This window comes from Lepisma saccharinum, chromosome 27 (genome assembly GCF_977018435.1).
Source record: "Lepisma saccharinum chromosome 27, izLepSacc3.1, whole genome shotgun sequence".
Classification (NCBI taxonomy): Eukaryota; Metazoa; Arthropoda; class Insecta; order Zygentoma; family Lepismatidae; genus Lepisma; species Lepisma saccharinum.
In genome coordinates, this window is record NC_139255.1 from 6,498,041 (window position 1) to 6,526,019 (window position 27,979).

A 27,979-nucleotide genomic window follows, 5' to 3' on the forward strand; every position below is an offset into this window, starting at 1 on the left:
TTACCATGTTCTCGCCAACATGTCCCCTGTTACTGTTGCAATCGTATCACGTATGCGGGTTTGTAACTCTGGGATGTAATTCACTGGAGTCGCAAACAGACGATCCTTGACGTAACCCCAGAGGAAGAAGTCCAGCGGAGTGAGGTCAGGTGAACTTGGCGGCCACCGTATCGGTCCATCGCGTCCAATCCAGCGATTCGGAAATGTCGAATTGAGGGACCTCCGGACATCCAGTCTCCAGTGTGGGGGAGCCCCATCTTGCTGGAAGATGATGTCCGGTTCTAAAGCAACTACCTGAGGGTACACATACTGCTACAATATGTCCAAGTACACAGGGCCTGTTACTGTATCTTCATTAAAAACAAACGGACCGATAATCCTGTCCTTCGTTAGACCACACCAAACATTCAATTTTGGGCTATCGCGTACATGTTATCTGTGCACATGTGGGTTTCCAGATCCCCAGATCCGTACTTTATGCCGGTTGACAATCCCCGACACGTGAAACGTTGCTTCGTCTGAAAACAAGACGTTGTCAAGGAAGTGAGGATTCATGTCGATACGCTGCAGCATTTCCATCCAAATTCTTTGCGACGCGGCTTATCATCTGGTTTCAATTGTTACACAATCTGCACTTTATACGGATAGACCCTAAGCCGCTTGTGCAGAACTGGATGCATTGTTGTTGGAGGCACATTGAATTGCCTAGATGCCTGGAGGATGGATTTACCCCGGCTTCTCTGAAACCCCGCTCGAATTTATTCCACCTTTTCCTCCGACACACGACGGAGAGCTCCACCAGATTGCTTTAGCACACTGCCGGTTGTTAGAAACTTACTAAACCACAGCCGAATTGATTTAGCTTCAGGTGCAACTCCTCCGTACACTCGTCTGAAATTTCGTTGCGTTGCAATCACAGATTTTGTCTCAGCATACCACATCACTGCCTGCGCGCGTTGTTGAACAGTCGTCATTTTTATTTATGCGACCGTGGCGCTGCGTAGTGAGCAAACTGACAACTTCAAGTCTTGAAAACAAAACTTGACGATCTGGCCTTTCATTTGGTGTTACAGTTATTTCACAATTCATCGTACTTCGTTCACAGTAATTAATTGAAATTATAGAGATTTGAACGGAACACTCTGTATATTATTTCTATTTAAACTTTAAATAAATACACTACATTGTTTCAAGTAACTGTAAGATTTACTACAATATTTTACAGTTAAAAGTTAACAGTGCTCTGTGAATTTGTAAAATCTTGACGCAACGTGTTTTTCTTGAACACTCGTACCATGATATGTTCGTTGTTTGTTTAATTTCTGAATGATTAAAATTACATTAATTACAGTTAATTATGTAATAGGTGCCTGACTGGTACTGTGTATATCTTTGGCCAAGTCCAGGCTGCCATGCTGTAACGCGGTTGCCACCTTTAAATGTCAATAAGTTTTGTACCGTTACAGCTATCACAAAACTAATTACAGCATTCCATTTCTTGGACAATTCTAATGTGTTTTGATACCATACATGACCTCTTGCCATTTCAATAATTTGACCTCGATCCACTATGGCGGACTTCAAGATGGCGGCCATGTCCCGGAAGCACCCTCACGCATGGACCCCTTACCCCAATGTACCCAGGTGAATTTGGATCTGCCATTACCGCATCCGTTTGTATCACTATACAAAGTGTGAACTGGGCCAAGAACTGTGGGTTTTTTATCCCCCCCCCCCATCTTGGCAATAACAGGGGTGATGAATTCACAGCAGAAGTTTTACACTGTCCATGAAGTGACCTATCTGTGGACTAAAAAACCAAGAGAATCAAATTTAAATTGTCCAATTACTATTGCTGTCATTCCCACATTGCGCACCTCTTCTGTCTAACTATCCTGAGTCACGTGTGTACGTGCACAAATCTTGCTATTTCACGTCACGGAGGAACATGACGCCCTTTTTCGGTCACAATGTCATTGACGACACATCAACCTCCAGATATTTTCCATGATCCCGTAATTGTTTTTTTTAGCAGTGTATAAGTACAGATAGTCTGGTATGTCTGTATAACTTCAAGCTTAAAACAGTTCTGCTTCTGGCTAAATTCTCTCATACCTTACATAATTTACCAATATCTCGAACTAGAAACGTTCGTACTACGTATCGGTCGCCTCTAGTGTTGGTCGATAATGGCGTCTCACCAAAACGAACAAAGTGCTGTCCCGTAACAGTTATCCTCCTCTCAGTATTAATAATTCGGTTGTGTATCTTTCATGTTATCTTCCCGTCAACACGTACCGGGTGCGTCAAAAAAAGGTATACACACTTTGAACTACCATAGAAAATTTATTTTCCAACCCACAAGATTAAATTTCTGAGAAAAGAAAGGCTACATCCCAATTTGAAAAATAAGTGTACTTTCTGGTCAAACTGAGTGTTCCAAATGGTGGTTAAAGTAAATGTTCAAAATGTTGGCCTTCAGATTCGATACATTTCTGAGTACCAGTCACAACTGTTTCCGTACTTCGCACCAAAGTGTCCAATAGGAATTCTGCACACACCGCTTGAATCTCATCTCAAAGTGTGTCCAAGCTACGTGGTTTACGATGGTAAACCGTGCGTATTGATTTATATGGTGCTTTAAGTTCACTTTATGCACAGTAAGGTTAATCGGGACTAGACCTACAGTTTAAAGTAGGATCCGAACCACTATGTGCATCCACCGTGTATCGAACTCGGGACCCCTTCATTACAAGCCAACAACGATACCACTGCGCCATCGGGGAGACCCAGAAACAGTGTGTAAAATACTGAGTTATTTGTTTCACATTGACGTACGATGAGCAGCGATTACTCCAAAAAAAAGGGGATGAACTTCCTTTGATGTACATTTATGTAAACACAGAGTGAAAGGGTTTTCAATCCATAAAAACGCAGTTGTTGGCAGTTGTATAGCTATCCCCTATGGCAAATCCTTTGATAATAAACCATGTTGTAGACTAATTATGTCTACTTTCGTACCGAGCACAACCATAACCACATGTAACATTGAAAACAGTCAATCATGGTGGATGGCTACCAACTGTAGTGAATAAGGATCACGTTTACAATGGCACCTGTCCACCAAAATTAACATAATAATTTCAGTAGACAAAATTGCACAGGCAGGAATGAAAAGTGAGAATGGGACATAAATCGATCGAATGTCACAGAGTAATAACAAGGGAAATAGGTTCAAATATAGGGAAGATAAAAAGAAAGAAAAGTAAAGAAGTTGCAGTGTGTCTACCAGTATGGGAAATCTGGAAATTCCAGAAAAATCATGGAAATGTCAGGGAAATGTACCATGTTTCTGGAAATAATCAACGTTTATGTAGTAGTGCACTAAAAATAGTTTTTTGAATGAAGAAAACAAAAGGACAAATAATATTTTTTTTTGGACAAACTATACTTGAGTTGGATATACTGAGTATTATCGGTAGTTACAGTAGAAATTATACCGGGTGTCCCAGAAGTCTTTCCCTGATTACAAACTTTATTCATATCCGCTATATGCAAGGTAGAGATATGAAAGTGGTGCCAAAATGTTGGAAAACTAACCAAGTAATTTTGTTGCAGGTTTGAGTAACGTGGCTGTAGTGTAGCAGTCTCAGTGCCCAGAAAACCGGAAATGTTCACAAATCAGAAAAAAGCTCAGCATGTCCTCTGGTATCACGAGACCCGGTCACCAATAACAGTGCAGAGGAACTTTCAAATGTACAGAATTCTTTCGTCTAGAATATCTGCCATCAATAAGTTGGTATTTAAAAAAATGCAATTTATCTTCATTCCCAAATCTTGTCAAGTCCAAGAAACATTGTATGGAAAGATGCCACCCGATGTCAAGAGCATTAATTCCGGATTCCTTGGCACTGACACGCTACACTACAGCCACGTTACTGAAACCTGCAACAAATAAACTTGGTTAGTTTTCCAACATTTTGGCACCACTTTCACATCTCTACCTTGCATATAGCGGATATGAATAAAGTTTGTAATCAGGGAAAGACTTCTGGGACACCCGGTATAATTTCTACTGTAACTACCGATAATACTCAGTATATCCAACTCAAGTATAGTTTGTCCAAAAAAAATATTATTTGTCCTTTTGTTTTCTTCATTCAAAAAACTATTTTTAGTGCACTACTACATAAACGTTGATTATTTCCAGAAACATGGTACATTTCCCTGACATTTCCATGATTTTTCTGGAATTACCAGATTTCCCATACTGGTAGATACACTGCAATTTATTTACTTTTCTTTCTTTTTATCTTCCCTATATTTGAACCTATTTCCCTTGTTATAACTCTGTGACATTCGATCGATTTATGTCCCATTCTCACTTTTCATTCCTGCCTGTGCAATTTTGTTTACTGAAATTATTATGTTAATTTTGGTGGACAGGTGCCATTGTAAACGTGATCCTTATTCACTACAGTTGGTAGCCATCCACCATGATTGACTGTTTTCAATGTTACATGTGGTTATGGTTGTGCTCGGTACGAAAGTAGACATAATTAGTCTACAACATGGTTTATTATCAAAGGATTTGCCATAGGGGATAGCTATACACCTGCCAACAACTGCGTTTTTATGGATTGAAAAAACTTTTCCTCTGTGTTTACATAAATGTACATCAAAGGCAGTTCATCCCCTTTTTTTGGAGTAATCACTACTCATCGTACGTCAATGTGAAACAAATAACTCAGTATTTTACACACTGTTTCTGGGTCTCCCCGATGGCGCAGTGGTATCGTCGTTGGCTTGTAATGAAGGGGTCCCTGGTTCGATACACGGTGGATGCACATAGTGGTTCGGCTCCTACTTTAAACTGTAGGTCCAGTCCCGATTAGCCTTACTGTGCATAAAGTGGACTTAAAGCACCATATAAATCAATACGCACGGTTTACCATCGTAAACAACGTAGCCTGGACACACTTGATGAGATTCAAGCGGTGTGTGCAGAATTCCTATTACACACTTCTCGGGATTGTAGAGGAGACTTAGTACATGAAGTTTTGATAAGGAACTCATGTCTGGAAACGTACTGTTTTGGTACTACACAGATGACAAGATCACTTAATTTCACATCTCCCGCTTCACGGTAGGCAACCCACATTGACGGAGGGTGACGTCTTCAGTCACCTGATGTCATGTGTGCTGCTTCCAACTTCCTCTGTTTACAATCTGTTTACACAGCACATGTGGTTCCAAAATGATGTCGCACCAGTACACTTTCCCATGACATCCGACAACATCTCAGTCAAACATACGGGGACAGGTGGATAGGTCGCGGTGGACCAACTCCTTGGCCACCACGATCGTCGGATCTAACTCCTCTTGACTTTTTCGTATGGGGCCACATGAAGAGTCTTGTTTATGAGACTCCTGTAGTGTCAGAGGAAGACCTGGTTGCACGTGTTATGGCTGCAGCAGACACGATTCAGCACAGACCAGGTATTTTTGAGCGTGTGTATGCAAACATCCTTCGGAGGTACACTGTTTGCAACGAAAGTCAGGGTCGCCACATCGAGCAGCTCTTGTAGTGACGCAGGTAAAGCGGGAGATGTGAAGTTATGTGATCTTGTCATCTGTGTAGTACCAAAATTGTACGTTTCCGGACATGGGTTCCTTATCAAAACTTGATCTACTAAGTCCCCTCTACAACCCTTAGGAATTCTGAATCACCCTGTATAAGTAGCTATTGGAATTTCTCACTTTCTTTTGTAATTTTTGAGTTCTGTTTGGCAGATATTAGGATTAATAGCCTACAGACTCATTTACTAAAGTTTACTATAATTATGCATTATTTATGGTATGATTATGATCATAAAAATTATTTGCGCAAGAATTACGTAAAAGCTCATCCCTGAATACTCCTATCCAGCAGTCAATTCCTATTCAGTTTCCCTTCTTGATTGATTTTCTATACTTTACTTCGCTTTTTGTGCCACTTTTGGCTAATTTGCGAAGATGGGGATGAGCGATGATATGATGAAATTGATGAATGGACACTCACAAACATCCATGCCGAGGCTGGGATTCGAATCCAGGACCTTTGGCGTCGTAGCGCCATCTGCTAACCATTCCGCCAAGGGGAACGGATGTTTCCCTTCTTGTTATCACTTTTACGTGCGAAGTAAATATTCTAAAAAAGGGCTAAGTTGAATTCTAAGCGTGGTGTTAGCTTAAATATAGAGTCACTCGGGGGAATACGCCCAACTTTTTTTGGCGGTTTATAGCTTCCCTAAATGAAGAAGTGTGGCAAATAAAAGGATGTCAAATGAAAGCTACATGCTTTGTTATTGTTACCTATAAGTTTTATTACTGAAAGTCTTATAGCAAAAGAACCAGAGAGAAATAAACAGATGAACGTCAATTTGGGCAAATCACCCCGTGTTCAGGGTAAAATGCCCACCCATTAGGGGTAAAATGCCCAATACAAGGAACAATTGTTGTAATACTTGACATGACATATTTAAGAAAATAATACACAGCATTAACTGGAAGATTATTAACGTTTGTTTCGTAAACAGAACATCATTTGTATAGACAAGCATAGCGTTTCTAACATTTATTTGGAATTTTCCATAGCCTCTTTTACTGTTTACATTTGTGATAAATTGCGTTGCACTTTGGACACATGGACGTGAATTTGGTATATATTTCATGCTTCCACATACTATAACGAATTCACTGGATCCAGTCACATTGTGGTACTTTCTTATCATAATAATGCCCATGGGCATATTGTACTTAATTTCTGTGGGCATATCACCCCACAGCTACAAGCAGAAAATTGAATCACTGGGTTGGCAACTCTGAGCAGCATGGGGAAGTTTCACTCTGCAGATATGTTTCCCTGACTCTTGATCTTTACACCAAATATAATTCAGTTTCTTTCTCTCTTGGGAATATTATTGCACACTGTTAATACAGCAACGTCAAAAAAGTTACAACCTCAAAACTTGTCTTCTTACCTCATGAAATTAACCCTGGATGGCTTCAGATTCTTCTCACAAGCTTAAAACCTGCTGCCTCGTCTAACGACGAAGGGCGCTTTCAAACAAGAGTAACAGAGTTGCCATAACATTAACGTTGCGCGAGATACGAGGGGGTGGGCATTTAACCCTGATGGACATATTCCCCCGAGTGACTCTAGTGACTTACACACATGTTTAAATTGCCCTAATGGTTTTAGTCTGGGAAATTGTGGTTCTTGATTTGAAAAGGCTAAAAAATCACGGAATTTTGTTTCTAGAAAATTTGTAATCCTGAGAGAAATCATAGAATATAGATAACAGAGTTTGAAGGAGAGAGGAGGATAGAAATAAAGATAAAGGACTGAGAATGAAAGAGTGAGACAGAGAGAGGGAGAGAGAGAGAGAACACCAGTTAATTACAGGCAATTAACTTGAACACCAGATTATTAGTTCTGATACACAAGCAGCGAGCCTATAATCAGACGTTCCAATTAAAAGCATTGACTACATTGGAAATTCAAGGGACACCGTCAAAGTTCTTCCTGTTTGTTTGCACATTGAAGCCATCTTTACCGATATATCCATCCGCCTCTCTCTTTAATTTGATAGGTGACGTCACATCAACAATGCCAGAGGCGACGCAAACTCGCATCCGTCTTTGTCATATCGACTGGCAGAGTGACAGGTAAAATGACAGATATGTCTATTTCAGTGCAGAGTGCTACTTTGCTCAAAAAGCATAGGGATTCTCAATGATTTTAGAGTCACGCTAAGGACACGGCTGAGAATCCTAGAGGCATGCCTGCCCTCCTATTGTTGAACATGGGCCACAACATAGTCGTAATATATTCCTGTCGCAAGGAAATGTCTGTGGTCTTTTTTGTCCTATTGCAAACATGTGAACACTCTCATAAGAAAAAAAACATTTTTATCGCTAACATCAAAAAGTCGCGCATAGTCTATCGCTCTTCTTAGTTTGGTCCATAAAAATATAATTATTTAAATAAAGAATAAGAGCAATACTATGCCTCGCAAGGTTTATCCTGGTACCGCTCCCGCCACTCGGTGATCTGTTGTCTGCTTGGCAGTCATGATGTGAGTGCTTCCACCCAATAAGAGAGCGCTGGAGTAATCTTCAAATCACGCCCAGAAGGAGCATGAGATATTCCAACTCCAGACAATCTTGAGTAGAAGTGGTTCCTTATGTTCTATGGTATACTACTACTACTACTACTGTCACTACTACTACTACTACTATTATTATTATTAATTTCAATTGTTTGCATACACTATATCAATATCATGCAAATGATCTTGATATGAGAGCCATTTAGCAAAAAAAAGGGTTTGCTTATTACTTCTAGAAAAGGTCATTCCATACATTTTTCTTTATGGCAATTGGAAATTAAACTTTGTTATCTTCTCAATTTCAAAGAAATTCTAAATTCTGTAAAAAAAGATCAATATATTAACTCATTTTTATTACAGTAAAACGTGAAGAAACAATAAAGAAAAATTATAGAAAAAACTCGTAAGTTCAGAGCCATCTATTGTTCACCACAGCAAACCATATCTCAACATAGAACCGGTTTTTTAAAAAAATATTTAAATTATTCAATAATAAGATAAAATCAGACAATATTGTAAAAAAACTATTCAAATTTGTTATTATAAAACTTTGTAAAATTATGTCAGCCTGTATTCGATTCTGCAAAGAAAATATCAATAAAGAAGGAGGTGAAAAATTTATCACCACCCCTACTAAAAAAAAAGATGACAGAAGCCTAAAATTGTAAGAATTTCTTATTTCTTTATCCCAGGTTGCGTTTGTGAGTAGTGGGGTTTGTGGTATTATAAACCCAAGAAAGGAAGAGCCCCCCCCAAGCAGATTTGCTTACACTTAAAACAGGCTCAACATGCCCATATGAGCTTTTTGCTCAAGTGTAGAACCTTGCCTAATCCAAGATTTTTGTAAAAAAGTCCTCATGGATTCCATGAGAAAGGAAGAGCCCCCTCAGATTGATGAGACCACACTTATAAAAGGCACTTCTGTGAGATTGTTGTCCATAATCCTGTCAAAAATATGCCCCTCTTGATATTTTTTTGACCACACTTAAAACTAGGCCAAGACACACCCACCCACACCCACACATCAAATTAGAATAAACAAGATTCAACAAGACAGGACACAATATTACAGGTTAGAACCAGTCCAAACAAAATTCAACAATTCAGGACAAGAATAGACAAGATTCAACAAGACAGGACAAGAATAGACAAGATTCAACAAGACAGGACAAGAATAGACAAGATTCAACAAGACAGGACACAATATTACAAGTTAGAACCAGTCCAAACAAGATTCAACAAGACAGGACAAGAATAGACAAGATTCAACAAGACAGGACAAGAATAAACAAAATTCAACAAGACAGGACACAATATTACAGGTTAGAACCAGTCCAAACAAAATTCAACAATTCAGGACAAGAATAGACAAGATTCAACAAGACAGGACAAGAATAGACAAGATTCAACAAGACAGGACAAGAATAGACAAGATTCAACAAGACAGGACACAATATTACAGGTTAGAACCAGTCCAAACAAGATTCAACAAGACAGGACAAGAATAGACAAGATTCAACAAGACAGGACAAGAATAAACAAAATTCAACAAGACAGGACAAGAATAGACAAGATTCAACAAGACAGGACACAATATTACAGGTTAGAACCAGTCCAAACAAGATTCAACAAGACAGGACACAATATTACAGGTTAGAACCAGTCCAAACAAAATTCAACAAGACAGGACAAGAATAGACAAAATTCAACAATTCAGGACAAGAATAAACAAGATTCAACAATTCAGGACAAGAATAAACAAAATTCAACAAGACAGAACACAATATTACAGGTTAGGACCAGTCCAAACAAAATTCAACAAGACAGGACAAGAATAAACAAGATTCAACAAGACAGGACACAATATTACAGGTTAGAACCAGTCCAAACAAAATTCAACAAGACAGGACACAATATTACAGGTTAGAACCAGTCCAAACAAAATTCAACAAGACAGAACACAATATTACAGGTTAGGACCAGTCCAAACAAAATTCAACAAGACAGGACAAGAATAAACAAGATTCAACAAGACAGGACACAATATTACAGGTTAGAACCAGTCCAAACAAAATTCAACAAGACAGGACAAGAATAAACAAGATTGGACAATTAATAAACAGAAATTTTGAAAGCAAGGTTTTGATTGGTCCGACAAAACTATATAAGCCAGGGCACAGTGCAGATTCTTCACCATTGCTGGATCGTCAGTGGAACCCACAAGTGGGGGGCAGAACCTGAACAGGCTCCACCAAAGTATAGGAGAATTGAAGCATATAATTTGGCGGAATAACCCAAGTAAGGTCATAGAAACAATATACACTAATACAATAAAAGCCAATTTTTGGCAGGGGGGAAGGGGGGAAGAGGGGGGGAAGCCCAAAGTGGTTCCTAAATACAAATCTCAAGAACTAATTGACATAGAGCTATGCAGTTTTTTTGTCTGTACTGAACCCAACTGATTAAGCATAGAGATTAGATTTAAAACCCAGGAAATTTTATATAAATACCAAAGCCAAAAATATTAACACACATACACACATACACACACACACACACACAAATCACACTGCTGAACCCAACTTATATTTTTTATTCAGTATAAAGTTTTGATTTGCATCCCAGGAAATTGTATATAATAAACAACAACAAAAATGCCGAATCAAAAATATTGCAATCAGTGCAATAAAAATATATTTAGCTCTAATTGGGCTAGACACCAAAAGATTTGTGACCCAGACAAATACAGAACTCCCACAAAAATATGCCCCAAATGCAATAGAAAATATAACATGCAATACTTCACATATAAACATAAAAATACTTGTTCTGCACAGTCATCAACATTGCCCCCACAAGCATCTACATCTGGTCTGAAAAGAAAGAATGAAGCACCTCTTAATGCCAGAGCAGCAAAGCAGCCACGCTATGAACCTATCCATAGCAGTTTTAATGCCCAACTTAGGGATTATCGGTTTGTATCAGAGCCAAGATGTGGTATTCAGAATTTTTTGAACAGTGTAAAACCTGATCTGCAGGCAATTCTAAATGCACAAAATGGCTCTTATAAGCTCTCCCTCAAATTGTATACTCAATATAAGAAACCAAATGGCACAAAATTTACACAGCCCCATATAACAGCAACTGTACCGGTATATTCAAATACAAATTCAGACACAATAATAAGCAGGTTGATAGAACAATTAAACATTAAACACTCTGAATTTGCTGGAAAAGAGTCTGGATGGAGCCTATGCGGCTCTCCACACAGGCTCTATGTTAATATTTCTGAATTCAGCCCATTACAAGGATCTACATATCTGCCATTACCTGATAATATTAAAAACAGAAGAGCCGTGGTTAATATAGAAAATACCGACCAGAAATGCTTTTTGTGGTGTATATTAGCTGCTTTGTTTCTAGTTTCAAGGCATCCTGAGAGAATAAGTTGTTATAAACAACGTGAACACTTTTTTGACGATGCAATGGAGGGTTTAGAATATCCAATGTCTGTTCAGAATATTGATAAATTTGAAAAAATGGCCAGGGACATGAATGGCAAACAATTATCTATTAATGTATTTATTTGTTCCACTGGCAATTGCTCAATAGAACCTCTCAGAATCAGTACATTTGATGATGAATCTGCTATCCCAATTGATTTGCTCTTAATTGAAAGGGATGGTACATATCATTACACTCTGATACATAATCTTCAAGCTTTAGTGAGAACACAACTTGACAAATCCAATACAATATTTAAGTTGTGCAGAAGATGTTTAACTGTATTTGATGGTAGAAAAACAGTGAAGAGGGTTCCTGAAGAGAATGCAGAAATTGCTAAGAACAAATTAATTGAGCATCTGAAATACTGTGGCAATCATAAACCTGTTCATATGGTGATGCCAATGCCAAGTGAGAATTGCAAATTCAAAAAGTTTGAAGCCCTGTTGGAACACCCAGCATATATTGTCTGTGATTTTGAATCCATTCTCAAATCTCTTGCATCCTGCAATCCAGATCCTGAAGAATCTTCAATTACACCATACCAGCTACATGAACCTTCCAGCTTTTGTTATGTGGTTGTACAGGATGGTGTTGTTACTAAAGAATATTCATACATGGGGCCAGATGCCATCAAAAAATTTGCACATAGAATAGAAATTGAGTGCCGTGACATAGCATCTAATATTTTATTAAAATCAAAACCCATGTTGCCTTTAACAGAGGATCAGATTGAAGATTTCAACAATGCAGAAAAATGCCCGGTATGTGATTCTGAATTTTCAGATACAAATATCAAGGTGAAACACCATTCTCATACAGATGGTAAATTCTTAATGGCCCTGTGTAATAGCTGTAATATTAAGATCAAGAGACCAAAATTTGTCCCCATATTTTGCCATGGAGCATCCAATTATGATTTCCATCATCTAATCAGGTACGAGGGGTTTGACAAGCAGAATTTAAATATTTTAGCTGAAAATGATGAAAAATATATATCTATTAGCAAAATCATTAAAGTTAATGGTGTTCCTATTCACATAAGATTTCTTGATTCTTACAGATTTTTATCTGCTAGCCTGGATACACTGGCCACTCAATTATCTGATGATCAATTCAAAATCACACGTGCATTGTTTCCAAATCAGGACCTGAAATTAATTAGGCGGAAGGGTGTATATCCATATGACTATGTTACAGATTTTTCTAAATTTGATGAATGTTCTTTGCCTCCACAACATGAGTTTTACAGCAAAATCAGAGGTTCTGGAATCACTGATGAGGATTATCACCATGCCCAATTGGTGTGGAACAATTTAAAATGCCAGACATTTGGTGAATATCACATGGCATATTTGAAACTTGATGTGACCCTCTTTGCTGATATAATGCAGGCATTCAGAAAATCTTGCATGCAAAATTATGGATTGGATCCAGTGTATTTTTACAGTGCCCCGGGCCTAGCATGGGATGCAATGTTTTTAAATACCAAAATGCCATTGGATCTGATTCAGGATCAAGATATGTATCTGTTTATGGAGGAAAATATAAAAGGAGGTATGGTGCAATGTTCTCAGAGATATGCCAGAGCAAATAACAAATATATGCCTGATTATGATCCAGCACTGCCATCAAATTATATATTGTATGTGGATGCAAACAGCCTCTATGGTCATGCCATGATGCAAAAACTGCCATATGCAGGGCTTGAGTGGGTTGAAAATTTCAATATTGAGGATCTTCAGGACTTTGATGACAGTAATTATGGCTTATTCTTAGAGGTTGATCTGTTAATTCCTGATGATTTACATAACAAATTTTCTGATCTGCCCCCAATTCCTGAGGTTCAGTGCTCACCTGGCTCTAAACAGAAGAAGCTCATGATGACACTGGAGTCAAAACAGGGCTATGTTATATATTACAAAAACCTCCAGTTCCTGATGAAACATGGTGTCCAGGTGACCAAACTTGGAAAAGTTTTGAGATTCAAACACTCAGAATGGTTGAAACCATACATTGATACAAACACGGAGCTTCGAACATCTGCAAAGAGCCAATTTGATAAATCTTTGTTTAAATTGATGGTGAATTCTGTATATGGCAAAACCATTGAAAATGTCAGAAAACATACTGATGTTAAAATAATTACTGACCCCAGCCTGAGCAAAAAATTGGTTGCAAAGCCTAATTTCAATTATAGAAGAATTTATGATGAAAATATGGCACTTTTCAACATGAAAAAAACAAAGATTAAGTTTGATAAACCTATTTATGTAGGGGCTGCAATATTGGAATTGGCCAAATTACATATGTTAACATTGTATTATGATGTGTTGAAACCTTTTTATGGTAATAATATAAAATTGATGTACATGGACACGGATAGTTTTATTCTTGATATTAAAACAGAAGATGTTTATCAAGATATGACACAGCCTGAATTGTTTCAATATTTTGATACCAGTGAACATACAAGGATTCAGCCCCACAACAAAAAGGTGCCTGGCAAGTTAAAAGATGAAACACTTGGTGATGTTATTGTGGAATTTGCTGGGTTAAGTGCCAAGATGTACAGTTTTAAAACATGTGATGCTGTTGTCAAAAAAGCCAAGGGCATTGGCAGAGTGACTGTTGAAAAAGAGCTCCAATTTGAAGATTATAAAAATTGCCTCAAATCATGTAGCACAAAAAGAACATCAGAATCCAGAATTCAGAGTGTGGATCACTTATTGACTTCAAATGTTGTAAGAAAAGTGGCTCTGGACCCACATGATGATAAGAGATGCATTTTATCATGTGGCATACATACTTTACCATGGGGGCATTGTGATTTGAAAAATGGGAATCAATGCACAAGCACAGAGCATGATTTGAAATAAATAAACATGCCTATGAACTTATTTGGGTTCAAAAAACAAGGTATTATGGACCTGCCAACACCACAACCCTCTTCTGATATGCAGTCTAAACTGAGTGGCTTGTTAATTATTCACCTGAACAGCATATTTACAGATGTTGATGATGAAACAGGTAAAACATTGTACATATTTAACAATAATTTAAATCATTACCAATTACCTGTAGGTGGGCAATTGCAATTTATTACAACTCCTGAGGGTGATGTTAAAATTTCAGTAGGGAGAAATATTTATAGAATTAAGCACTCAAACATGGTTTCTGGCACTGTTTATACTGTTTCTGCTGGTGACTGCTTATATATTGAGGTCCCTGGATCTTATGATAAGCTCATACCCTTTTTTATAGAATTAAGAATCAGGTATTCAATAATAAATAACTACTAAACAAAATGCCTAATGATATTTTTGGCCATACAAGACATGAAGATCACAGTGATGAGATTCTGATGCTTGATGTCAGAGTCAAGAAATTAAGAAGTGATTTACAAGCTTTACAAACCACACTCAATGCCAGCCTTCAACTAGAAATTACAAATTTACAATCACAATGCATGGACCCTCTTCTTAAAATTGATTCTGAACTCAAATTATTGCTTCAGAAATATACTGACCTGGCCACATTAGATAATTTTCAAAGTTTAGAAGAAGCTGTTGCAGCTCTTCAAGCCAAATTTAAGACCCAGGCCACCAATTCTGAGCAATTGAAACAACAATTAGAAGAGCAGATAAATAATGTCCAGGCACAGCTCCAAACAATTGTCAAAAGCATAAAATCACAAGAAGATTTTGATCTAGTAATTTCCACTCTAAAAGAACAGATTCAGTCACTCCAAATACCTAATCTGGACCCTCTGAACAATGCCATAGCCGAGGTTAAAGAAAAAATTGAGACACTTGAAAATTTTATGAACAATTTGCCATCTTCTGATGCTTTGAATGCAATAACTCGGAGTGTTGCAAATATTAAGCTGCAACTTGAAACATATGAAGATTTTGGAAAAATTCAAAGTTCAATAACCCATCTTGAAGGTACAATAGCAGCAGTGCAAAATGATTTGGCAAATGTACTAGAATCCAGATTGCCTGGGATTGTAGATACCCTTGTCAGTGTCCAGCAACAAATCACAAAGCTTGAAAACCTCAACACTGAATCTGAACTATCTCATTTTCATCACTTGATAGATGATATCCAAACAAAACTTGAAATTTTACAACAATCAACACCCTCTCAGGCAGATATAGCCCTGCTCCAAAATGCTATGCAAAATGTGGCTCATGCTTCTGAATTAAATAATGTGAAATTGGCACTTGAATCTTTGCAAAATACAGTATCAAATCTTCCTACATCACAGGAACTTAAAAATATTAAGAGAGCAGTGAATAGGATATTGAAATCAGAAGATATCAAGAATATCCAGGCAGAGATCAAACATCTCACACAGACAGTGGCCACTCTACCAACCAATCAACATATTAATGAATTGCATGCCCTGTTTGAGGATATCAGAAGACAGGTCCATGATCTTACTGCTCAAAATTCAAAATTGGCAATTGTTGAAAATTTGCAACAAATTGTAGCCAATATCAAGCAACAGCTAGGGACCATGGAATCCAATCAAGCAAATGCTCTCTCTGTTTTTGCCACCCAGCTACAAGAAATTGTGCAACAATACAAGAGACTTGCTGTGGACATAAAAATAAAGCCAGGCCATGATGATGTTGTTAGGACCATCAATGAGCACCTTGAATCTGTAACAAGCAGATTGCTCACAGCAGAAAAAGAAATAACAGGCATAATTGAAAATCCTAAACATACAGTAATTCTTGAATTGTACAGCATCCCCAACAAAGAATATGATTCTCCATTTACACCAGGTGGCAAAATATATATGCTGTCCCCTGCACAATTTTATTACCAATTTCTTGTTGGGGGCACATTGAGACCAATCAAGATCAAATATTGGCTTCTACCCCAGGCACACCACTACCCTACTTTATCAATAACAAATGCTGATAACAAAGTGAAAATCACCAGTGTAGAATTGGAGGATTTTACAGATCCCAATACATTGGAAACATCTTATGTTGAAGATGATGGCTCTTTGGAATTTAAAATACATATAGGGGACAAATTATATTTAGAAAATCCTGCAGTATCAGCTGCTGAACACCCCATAGTTGCAATATTCTTGTTTACATATTATGTCTAGACAAATTATTGTTGATGAATTACACAGACAGGCCCGACATAATTTTAAGAGACTCCCAGTAGTCACAAAGGGCATAGATGATTTATGGCAGAGCGACTTGATTGAAATGTCAAGTGGGCAGTTGAAAAACTTAGACAAAATCAACAAGGGCTACAAGTATCTACTCACTGTAATAGACACATTTTCAAAATTTGCCTGGGCTGTGCCACTCAAATCCAAGACTGGAACATGTGTTACAGAAGCCATCAGAACAATCATCAATCAGAGTGGAAGATCACCGCGCTATTTGCAAACAGATAATGGCAAAGAATTTTATAATTCAGTGTTTCAACAATTTATTAAAAGCCAGGCAATAAAACATTATTCGAGTTACAGTGACCTCAAAGCCTCAATTGTAGAGAGATTCAACAGAACCTTAAAAAATCTTATGTATAAACAATTTACACTGCAGGGTAATTATAAATGGATTAATATTCTTCCAGAACTTCTACAAGAATATAACAATTCTGTCCATTCCACAATCAACATGAAACCCTCTGAAGTAACTTCATCTGATGAGCAAAAATTGATCAGTACTGTTTTTTATCCTAGATATCAGCCAACAATAAGAAAGGCCAAATACAAGGTAGGGGATCAAGTAAGAATCAGCAAATATAAGCACTTATTCAAGAGAGGCTTTACAAGAAACTGGAGCACAGAATTATTTACAGTGGTTCAAGTTAAACCCGGGACCCTTAACACATATATAATAAAGGATCACCGAGGAGAAATTCTCAAAGGCAGGTTCTATGAACAAGAGCTCAGCAAAACTAAACAGCCTGACACATATCTCATAGAAAAAATCATCCGCAGAAAAGGCAACAAGTTATTTGTCAAATGGCTAGGACTTCCAGAACACAGCTGGATCGATGCAAACAAAATAATAATATGAGCACCTGGGATGTTATAAAAAGGCTCCCAGAACCTGAACAACAGAATAAGAGAAATGGCAAATTGCTACCTGATAATATTAGGTGTCTTATTGTTGGGCCATCTGCTTGTGGTAAAACTACACTATTAGTTGATAATTTTTTATTGGCACCCAACTGGTTAGACTGGAAAAACAGGCACTTGTATATCTTTTCTAAGAGCTTGGAACAATTAAAATATCAGCAGCTGATGAAGCTATATGATGGATTGGATATTGCCACTTTTGAACCAGATGTTAAGCCACTTCATGAATGTCTCGATAATTCTGTTGTTGTGTTTGATGACATTATACTGGATAATCAAAACAAGGTTAGAAACTTCTTTACACAGGGCCGGCACAAAAACATTGATTGTTTCTACCTGGCACAGACTTTTTCAAAAATACCCAAGCAACTGATCCGAGACAACAGCAATTTTATATGTGTGTTTCATCAAGACCATACCAACCTCAAACACATACATGATGAATATGTAGGTGGGGACCTGAGCTACAATGATTTTTCTAAGTTTTGCAGTAGGTGCTGGAACCAGGACAGTTATGGGTTTGTCACAATTGATATGACAAGAACACCCAATAGTGGCAAATACAGAAATAAAATCAACAATTTTCTAGACATTGAAACATAAATAAATAACCATGAAAAGGCCAATCATTGATGATCTTAAGTTAAGAGATTATCTTGTAAAAAGATTTAAGGGATGGAAATCAGAGAACCGAGGAATTTATGAAAAACACAAACAAACAGAACAGCCTGTAATTGATGCTATTAATAATTTAGGTAAGAATATCAAAACTGTTACAGAGCAAAATCAAAATTTGCTCACAGAGCTTGTACCTGTAGCTGCAAGGAACATATTAGATTATCCATTCACCCCACTTTCCAGTATTCATACACCTAGTCCTATTGCTCCTAGAAGAATTGAGGCTAGTCAGGATCCTATTGAATTGGGTCTTCTTGCTCAAAAATATTTAACCACACCTAAAGACAATAAAGATGAGGTTTTTGGCTTATATGCTGACACAGAGCTTGATGGCAGCATCATACATAGAATTGGCAATTTCAGAGTAACATTTATGGGAGATGATATAATTGTATATTCAGAATCTCGTCTCGGAGAAAAAGGTGCTTTTGTTAAGTATCTCGGAACACCTGGATTGTGGGAACTGATGACTAGGAAAAGGCCTGGCAGCTATACAGATCAAGATTATGAGGATTACAAAGAAATATTAATAAAATCAGATGCTCTATACCAGAACAATGATCCCACACAAAAAAGAGTCAAGTCGAGCAGTGGGGCAAAATACAACAATTTAATCAAGCCCATATGGTCACAGATCAAGACTGGCAGTGGGATCAAACAATACAACACCCTGCCCAAAGAATTTGTGTGGGTTGATGATGTCAGGAAACTTGTAGATAGGTTATTGGTGATAGCTGGGGAGGAAAATGCTGGGAACCACAATTTTTACAATGAAAAGGTTGGAATTATGGACATGATAAGCACCAAATTGTCTAATTTTATAGTGAATGACACTAAGGGGATTGGATATCTTATAAAAATTATTAATACTCTACCATCTAAATTTTGGAATATTTCTGAGGGTCGGGGCCTTGTTAATGACATTATAAACAAGCTGCCATTTGAACTACACATTCCAGGCTATCAGTATTGTGGTCCCGGTACAAAATTGGATCATAGATTAAACAGAGGGGATCCTGGTGTCAATCCCCTAGATGCTGCTTGTAGAGACCATGATATTGCATACAACACACATTCTGATCTTGACAAGAGACATGTTGCAGACAAGAAATTAGAAGAGGCTGCATTTGGTAGATTTGTAAGCAAAGATGCTTCTTTAAGTGAAAAAAATAGCAGCATTGGGAACCACCATAGCTATGAGTACCAAACAAAAATTGGGGTGGGGGTTGTGAATATATATATAATAAACCTACAATGAAGGCCAAGGGTGTTATGTATCAAATACCTTATGCAGGTCTCAAATCTCTTAAAACTATTGACAGTCTTTTGACCAAAAAGCAGCGCAAGAAAAAAAATTCTTGTATTGCAAAGGGGCATGGTATGAAATTGTTACTTAGTACCCCCCAATTAAAAAAATTACAGCAATCAAGAAAAAAATCACATGTGGGGGGATTTATATTTACCATCCCTGCCATCTTAGCTGCTCTCGGGGCTGTTGGGAGCTTGGCCGGGGGATCAGCCGCCATAGCAAAAACAGTAATAGATGCCAAGAAAAATAGGGCAGAATTAGATGAATTGAAGCGCCATAACCTGGCAATGGAGAAACAGGGCAAAGGTGTTAAAAGAGCCATGAATAAGTTTAAAAAAAACAAGAGCCGCTTACAAACCAAGATATTGAAGCTTTAATCAAGCCACTGGGCATCAAACATTTTAGAGGTGTGTACATGTCTGATTCTCTACCAGAACAACCACTCAACAAAGAGTGTGGCATTGTTAATTTGGATGAGTACAAAAATCAAGGCACTCACTGGATCTGCTATCTTAAATATTTAAAAAATGAGGCATTTGTGTTTGATTCATTTGGGGGTGTTCCACCTGAAAATTTAATAAAATATCTAAATTCATCTAATCTTTATTACAATAATGCCCGTGTTCAAAACTTCAGAGATGTTAATTGCGGACATTTGTGTTTATCTGTTCTTAGATATATGTCTCAAATAAATAAACCATCAATTGAAGATTTTCAAAAAGCCTTGTGGTATCTGAAACATCATGGGGGTATTTCATCTCACCAGCCAAAATTCAATATTGAAACTCAAATTGCATGATGACATTGTATATCCCAAAACAATAGCTCTCAGGGCATTTTATGGCATGTACCTGATCCCTAATATTACACACCACAACAACACAATTGCAGTTGGGGATGAAAAAATTGTCATCACTCCAGGGCAATATAATCTATCCACTCTAAATGCTCAATTACCCAGAGGTATAGTGTTAAGTCAAAATTCTGTCACTCACAGAGTAGAAATTGTATCTGCCACAGAAACAGTGGATCTGGGTACTATAGGAGAGCTGTTAGGCTTTGAGAACAACACAAAACTTGAACCAGGCATCAAACACACTGCTATGAATATACCTAAATTCTTAGCCATAGAGACTCTAAATATTCACTGTAATGTAGCAGAGGGTATGATCACCAAATCAAATGACATAGGCACTCACAAACAAACCGGCATCATTGCAACATTCAAACCTAATTCTGAATTCATGGAGCCCATCATCTACAATCCATCCCCAACATTATATTTTCCTGTGTGCCATAATAGAATAGATTATATTGAATTGATGGTCACTAATGAAAAAGAAGAATTAGTTGATTTTGCTGGAGCCACAACAACTGCTATCATAGAAATTAATATTTAAATAAAAATACATACAAGAAGAAAATGGAAAATATTGAGAGTTATGAGCTACAATCATTCCCCCCAAACAGGAGGACATTTGCAAATTTGAATCAACCCAGCACAGAAATTGAGGTTGATCTTGATGTAGGGGATGGATTTATACACCCCCACAGAGCAGATCTATACATCAAATTTGATGTTGTAAAGCTCGATGGTACAGAATATCCGGCAAATTCAAATATAAGACTGGTTGATAATTTTGTGCCACATCTATTCTCTGAAATTGAGATCAGAAAGCATGGCGTTGTTATAAACAGAGTGGATTATCCCGGCATTACCTCCACAGCTTTGGCCACATTAAAATTATCCAAAACCGAGGCTTCATACTACAAAATAGGCGGATTTGAGGCTGGTGATAAGATATTATCTAAGAACCACACAGTGCTGTTCCCGATGCGCCTATTGCCAGGATTCTTCTCAGATTTCAAAGATATTATGTGGAAGGGTGGTTTAAGAATCACATTTAGAAGAGCTGCAAATGATAATAATGCCTTGATGAGGTACAGTACAATAAACTCTACAGGAGAAGCTCTGCCCAATACCCTACCTGATGCAGGCAAATGCATTATTCAGACTATGGAGTTAAGAATCCCTGTTGTTGAATATGAGGCCAGTTATGCTCTTAAATACAAAGCTGATATAATAAAAAATCCACAAATTCCTCTGCAATTTTATACATATCAATGTGTACAGAAGCCCGCATCTGGTTCTTATTATGAGTTTGATGCCACAAATTCATTCTCCAGTATTCAATATGACATGCCTGATTTTGTAGTGGTACTGTTTCAGACTGGGAGACACAACAATCAGGAAAAAAATTCAAGTAAATTTGATAGCTGCAACATCAAGAACATATCTCTTAAAAATGGCAGAAATGAGGTCTTTCCTAGAGAAAATTATAATTTAGACATGTCCAAGGATGAGTTCCTCAAATTATATGAGGCCTTTTCGGCTTTCAAGAGGGTCACTACTGGCAATACTGACATGTATTACACACCAGATGAATTCAAAGCACAGAGACCCATGTTTGTAATCAATGCTTCAAAAAGGAAACAAGTTGTGGTGAATGACAGAACAAACATTAAAATTATCTGTGAATTCCATGAGGCATTACCTGATGACACCATATGTAGTGTTATTCTCATAGGTGAAAAATCATATGTTTATGATGTAAGAAATGAGAGAGTCACGGAGCAATTCTAGAGAAGCTCTGCATATTGCATTGTTTTAATATACAAATTGAAGCTGGTATCCAATTGAACTTAAACCAGAAGTAAATATGTGTATGTAGGTGTGTATATGAGTGTGTATGTGAGTGTGGGTGGTCTATTTTTAAGTGTGGCCAAAAAAAATATCAAGAGGGGCATATTTTTAACAAATTTATGGACAACAATCTCACAGAAGTGCCTTTTATAAGTGTAGCCTCATCAATCCGAGGGGGCTCTTCCTTTCTCATGGAATCCATGAGGGCTTTTTTACAAAAATCTTGGATTAGAGGGGGTGCTACACTTGAGCAAAAAGCTCATATAGGCATGTTGAGCTTGTTTTAAGTGTAGCCAATTCTGCTTGAGGGGAGCTCTTCCTTTCTTGGGTTTATAATACCACAAACCCCACTACTTTTGTGTTTTACCGAAGCAATGAGACGTGTAATATTCGTATATTACGCCTACAGTGCTTGAAAAGCGTCATACACGATATATAGGCATATTGCAATTTTCTAGTGAAAATCAGAAATAATCAATCATTTATATAAATTGTTACTTTAGAAAAATTCAATATGCTGACCAAGGCAGAAATTTATTTTATTATAAAACATAAACCAAACGTAACATTTCAACCTTCTAGCAAGGTCTTCTTCAGACTCTGTACCAAGTACAAATGTAACAAGGTACAAAACAGGACGATATATATACACACAAAAATACTCCCCTCCAGACTATGTCAGTAAAGAATGTCAGAGTGTGTACATAGGAGAAACGAAAACGAGGCTGAAAGACAAGTTGAAACAACATAGGGATTATGTACGACTTAAGAGAGAGAGAGAAATGCGATATTAAAACACACGAGAGAAACAGGACATGACATAGAGTGGGATTGGGCTAAGCAGATAGGAAGGCAGAAGAGAATGCTAGTGAGAAAATGAAAGGAAGCCAAGGAAATAGAGAAGAAAGGAGATGAAGACACAATGAACTGGAATGGGGGGACTGAAGTTAAACAAAGAATGGAAGAAGGTGTTAGTAAGAGTGGAAAGGACAAGAGAGAAAGAGGAGAGAAGATCGAAGAAGAACGAAGGAAATAGAGTCCACCCACATTCTCTTTCAGGTGCAAGTACAGTTGACAAGGGACCTGCTAGATTGTTCCAGAACTTCTTTCTAATAGTCTGGAGGGGAGTATTTTGGTCTCGTATATATATCGTCCTGTTTTGTACATGGTTACATTTGTACTTGGTACAGAGTCTGAAGAAGACCTTGCTAGAAGGTTGAAATGTTACGTTTGGTTTATGTTTTATAATAAAATAAATTTCTGCCTTGGTCAGCATATTGAGTTTTTCATATAATGGAAACAAGGCTTAATTGTGTTATAATTGTTACTTTAGATGTCTTGATAGTGAAAGCTTGTCTCGCTAATCTGCCGTTGCGTGTATGTCTAAATGCCTTCTGCTGTCACCAGACATCAAATTTATGAGAAGGAGGAGAAATACACGTTGTTCACAAAGTCTTTGAAACATTACAGGCGGATGTATCTTCACAACAAGACACAAACATGCTTTCAATTGCTTACAAAATGAAAGACAAACTCACCAAATTATGATTTACAAATGGCAGCGCCATTGTATCCCCTGTGGACACCCCTGATCAGAGTTATAGGGGCCGGATTTTGATGACATTTTATCTTTTAACAGGTGCAACGGTAACATTGCTAACTAGTACAGCAATCCTGAACACCCTCCACAGGTTAAGGAAATGTATTTTTTGGGGTCATTTTTTTTACCATTTTTTTCTTTTAGGTAATTTTTTAAAATTTTGCGTCATTTTTAGGTAATTTTTTTAAAAATTTTGTGTCATTGCATGCTGAAACATAAGAAGTTCAACAATTTCTGTTCTATATTCAGTAGAATGTTATGTTTCGGTACTTACTCTGTGTTTAACTACCAGCGCAACAAAGCAACGTGCACCTTTAATGCAGTGAAATTCTTTTTTTTTCTCCAAATATTTTTCAACTAATACTTGTGCTTTGACTGTATAGAAAGTATGGATACCTATTTTTTGTGTAATACTCTTATATTTGTGAATTCTTCCCAATGTTATTGATTGTGATCCATAAAGTAAGTGTATAATATAAATATATATAGTATTTTCAATAAGCAAATTGAGTTTTGTACGAATTTTTGGGTCATTTTACAGGATTTTTGTTGTCATTTAAAGGTAATTTTTCAAAGATTTACAGGTCATCAAAATCCGTGCCCTGGAACCTTATCAGGTCACTAACAAATAGACTTGCAAATATTTATTTCCTGTTACAATGCTATGACAATTTAAAGTGCTTTGGCTGGTAATGCCTTTTTGGCACTGACATTCAATGTTCTCTAGAAGACAAAACAAACGTAAAACACAATATTGGGTCCGTTACCCCAACAAGCATACAGATAACAATGCGTAGTGCACCGGTGTACCTCACATTCCTGAGCTACCCCGACCTTTGTAGAAGACAGGATATTCAAAAGTCAGGGTAGCTCAGGAATGTGAGGTACACAAAGAATTAAACACGAAGATAAAATGTTAAAGAAACTTCATAGAACTTATATTTTTTAAAAAATAATATTCTGCCCAATAATAATGAAAAAGAACAGTTCGTTTCTGTATCAGACAATAGGGTTTCACGAGGTACGTTTTTACAAGTGCATCCTTTCAATAGTATAGTTGTTCATCCTTTCAACAGTTCGCCATTTTTGTTCAAAAAAAGAATAAAATAAGCATTCAATTTGCGGAAAATACATTCCGACTTCAACACTAGCAGCTTACGGAAGTGATTGATAGAAAGGGAAAAATACATACAGTAGCCTCCCGAGTTACGCAATAATGCGTTCCGTAAACCTTTACGTAACTTGAATTTTACGTAAGTCGAATTTGTAAATTACTTAAGTGTAACTTCGTAAGAAACTGCAATATTTATCTTTATTATATGTATGTATGTATGTATGTATGTATATATATATATATATATATATATATATATATATATTATTTACACAGTATTATTTTATAAATGAAACATCATACAGCAGTATTTACTCGGATATAAACTATAAAAGTATGAAAAATATATAAAAGAATATAAAAACAACTGAAATCACACTTTTCAAATAAAAAAATGTATTGTGACAGCTACGTACAACGTACAGTTATTACGTAACTGCGAATTTACGTAAGTCGCGTATTACGTAAGTCGGGGGGTTACTGTACTTAAAACGGAATCTGGAGGAAATTCCAATTATAAATTCGAGTTCAGTCCATGGTTGCCTTCCCTCTCCTCTCCTGACTACGAAGTTCATTGAACTTATTTTCCATTATCCTCACTTTTCACCTACGCAATATTACTCTTTGATTATATGTGAATTACCAGATATCCAAAAAAGTTCATCCCGTATATTGCAGTGAGAAATAAAGACTCTAATTTCTGGCACATGTGTATTATTCAGCAAAATAAGTTCCTTCAGCTTCAATTACATGTTCCCAACGAGATACAAGCTTATCCCGCGTTTGTAAAAGTTCTGGTTTCTAGAAGCAAAAAATTGTCCTATGACCTGCGCGACATCATCTCGGTTTCGGAACTGTTGCTCACGTAAATGGTTATCCATGGCCAAAAACAAGTGAAAGTCGGATGGGACAATGTCCTGGTAGTACGAAGGATGAGGTAAAATTTCCCAACCAAGTGTGTTGATTACCTCCTTGGTCGCTTTCGCCGTATGAGGTCTAGCGTTGTCATGAGGAAGGATCACTCCTTTCCTGTTGACTAGTGCTGGCTTCTTCGGACGCAGTGCAGCTGCAACCCTTTGCAACTGGGACGAGTACACCTCGGATGTGATGGTTTTGCCATGCTCTAGCAATTCAAAGTGTACAACGCCTGCGCTGGTCCACCAAACACAGAGCAGAACCTTCTGTTGATGAATGTTTTCTGTGGAAGTCAATGCAACAGAACCAGGGGACGACCAATGATATTTTCTTTTGCGGTTACTGTAAAACACCCATTCCTCGTGGTGAGCCGCTGGCGTTTGTTTTCCTCGGACAAAACGTGAGGAACCCACTTACTGAGCTTCCAAGTCTTCCCGAGGTTGTGCAGATGCAATCGAATGGTTTCCTCCGACACTCCAAACCCTTGTGCAAGTTCTTTGTACGTTTTCCGTGGATCGCGCTCGATGGTCTTGTTCAGCAGGGCTTCGTCGATAGTGGCTCGAGCCTTGTCCTGGAGGCTCTCATCGCCCGATGCAAATCGACTGAACCACTCTCGCGCTGTGCGCTCACTCACTGATGCCTCTCCAAACTCCGAGCATATCTTTCGAGCAGCGGCTGCAGCATTGCTGACCAATTTGAACTCATACAGTAAACACGGCCGTAAAACGTCCTTTGACACTGACATGTTCCCTTCAGGATTGTAGTTCCTACAGACCTACTGTCTACGCCTCTCAACTCTGTACTGACTGACGGTTGCCGGGAATGTAAACTTTTGATGTCATCCAGACAGGGTTGCCGACACATGCCGTTTGACTTTCACTTTTCGTTCCAGCGGCACGAACTTTTTTGGATACCTGGTACTTAGTTGATTTGGTTTATATTACTCCGCTTTTTTGTCACTTTTTTATTAATCGCGAAGATGAGGATGATAGGATGGAATTGATGAAGGGAAACTGACAAAGATCATCTATTCCCAGACCAGGATTCCAACGCAGGACGTGCTGTGCTAACCACTCCGGCACGCAGGTTGGCTATATGTGAACTATAGTTAAATTTAGAAATGCAATATAATCGTATTATTAGAACAGTTTTCTCCACTCACTGACCCGTCAACCCAGAGCTCGAACTTATGGACCAAGAAACGTATCACACGAGCACCTACTGAGAATAAATTTTCCGAAATTCAACTCAACTCCTAAAGAGGAGGGGGAGGTAGAACCCTGGAAAATCATAATTTTGATACATTTACAGCGCAAAACCCTGAACTTAACTAACTAACTCTCTAGCCTTCTTAAACCCGAAGGTTTATGGCTGCAGCAACACAGGCCTTCCATCTGTCCCTATCCTGAGCAAGATCCATATACCCTTTTCCATCCCTACCAATTTCCTGAACTTGGATACATGAAAGTACTTATATAATCAACAGCAGATGGTGTTGTGAGTACATATATTTTGGTTGACGAAGAGGCAGGCATTTTTGCAGTTATATATATATATATATATATATATATATAATACATTTAAAAAGTACATCCATTATTTCTAAGGTTAAAAAGTATAAAAATAATAATAATAATACAAGGGTTGGATAAAAAGTAATGGCAACAATGGTATAATTGGTACTTGACTGTATTGGCAGAGGAGCACGTGTTACATTCCTTCAAAGTAAATCGCCCCTCATCTCTACGACCTTCTGTCACACGTATGGAAGGCGTCGTACACCGTCAGCACGTCCATGATGTCCCGCAGTGACCGCCCTATAGCACGTATGATGGCTTCGCGCGTGCCGTAGTGCTTCCCGCCCATTGGTTCCTTCATTTT

At 37.7% G+C, this 27,979-nt stretch overlaps 1 protein-coding gene across 1 annotated transcript; it reads right to left on the minus strand.

The window, feature by feature from the left end:
- On the minus strand, nt 1-26,843 carry LOC145979944 (histone-lysine N-methyltransferase SETMAR-like). Its single transcript, XM_083112888.1, has 3 exons — nt 26,516-26,843; nt 26,152-26,381; nt 1-294 (listed from the first exon to the last, which is right to left on the minus strand). Exons 1-3 carry the CDS (start codon nt 26,841-26,843, stop codon nt 1-3), a joined length of 852 nt encoding a protein of 283 aa, XP_082969014.1.
- Between the last annotated feature and the right edge of the window lie 1,136 nt (nt 26,844-27,979).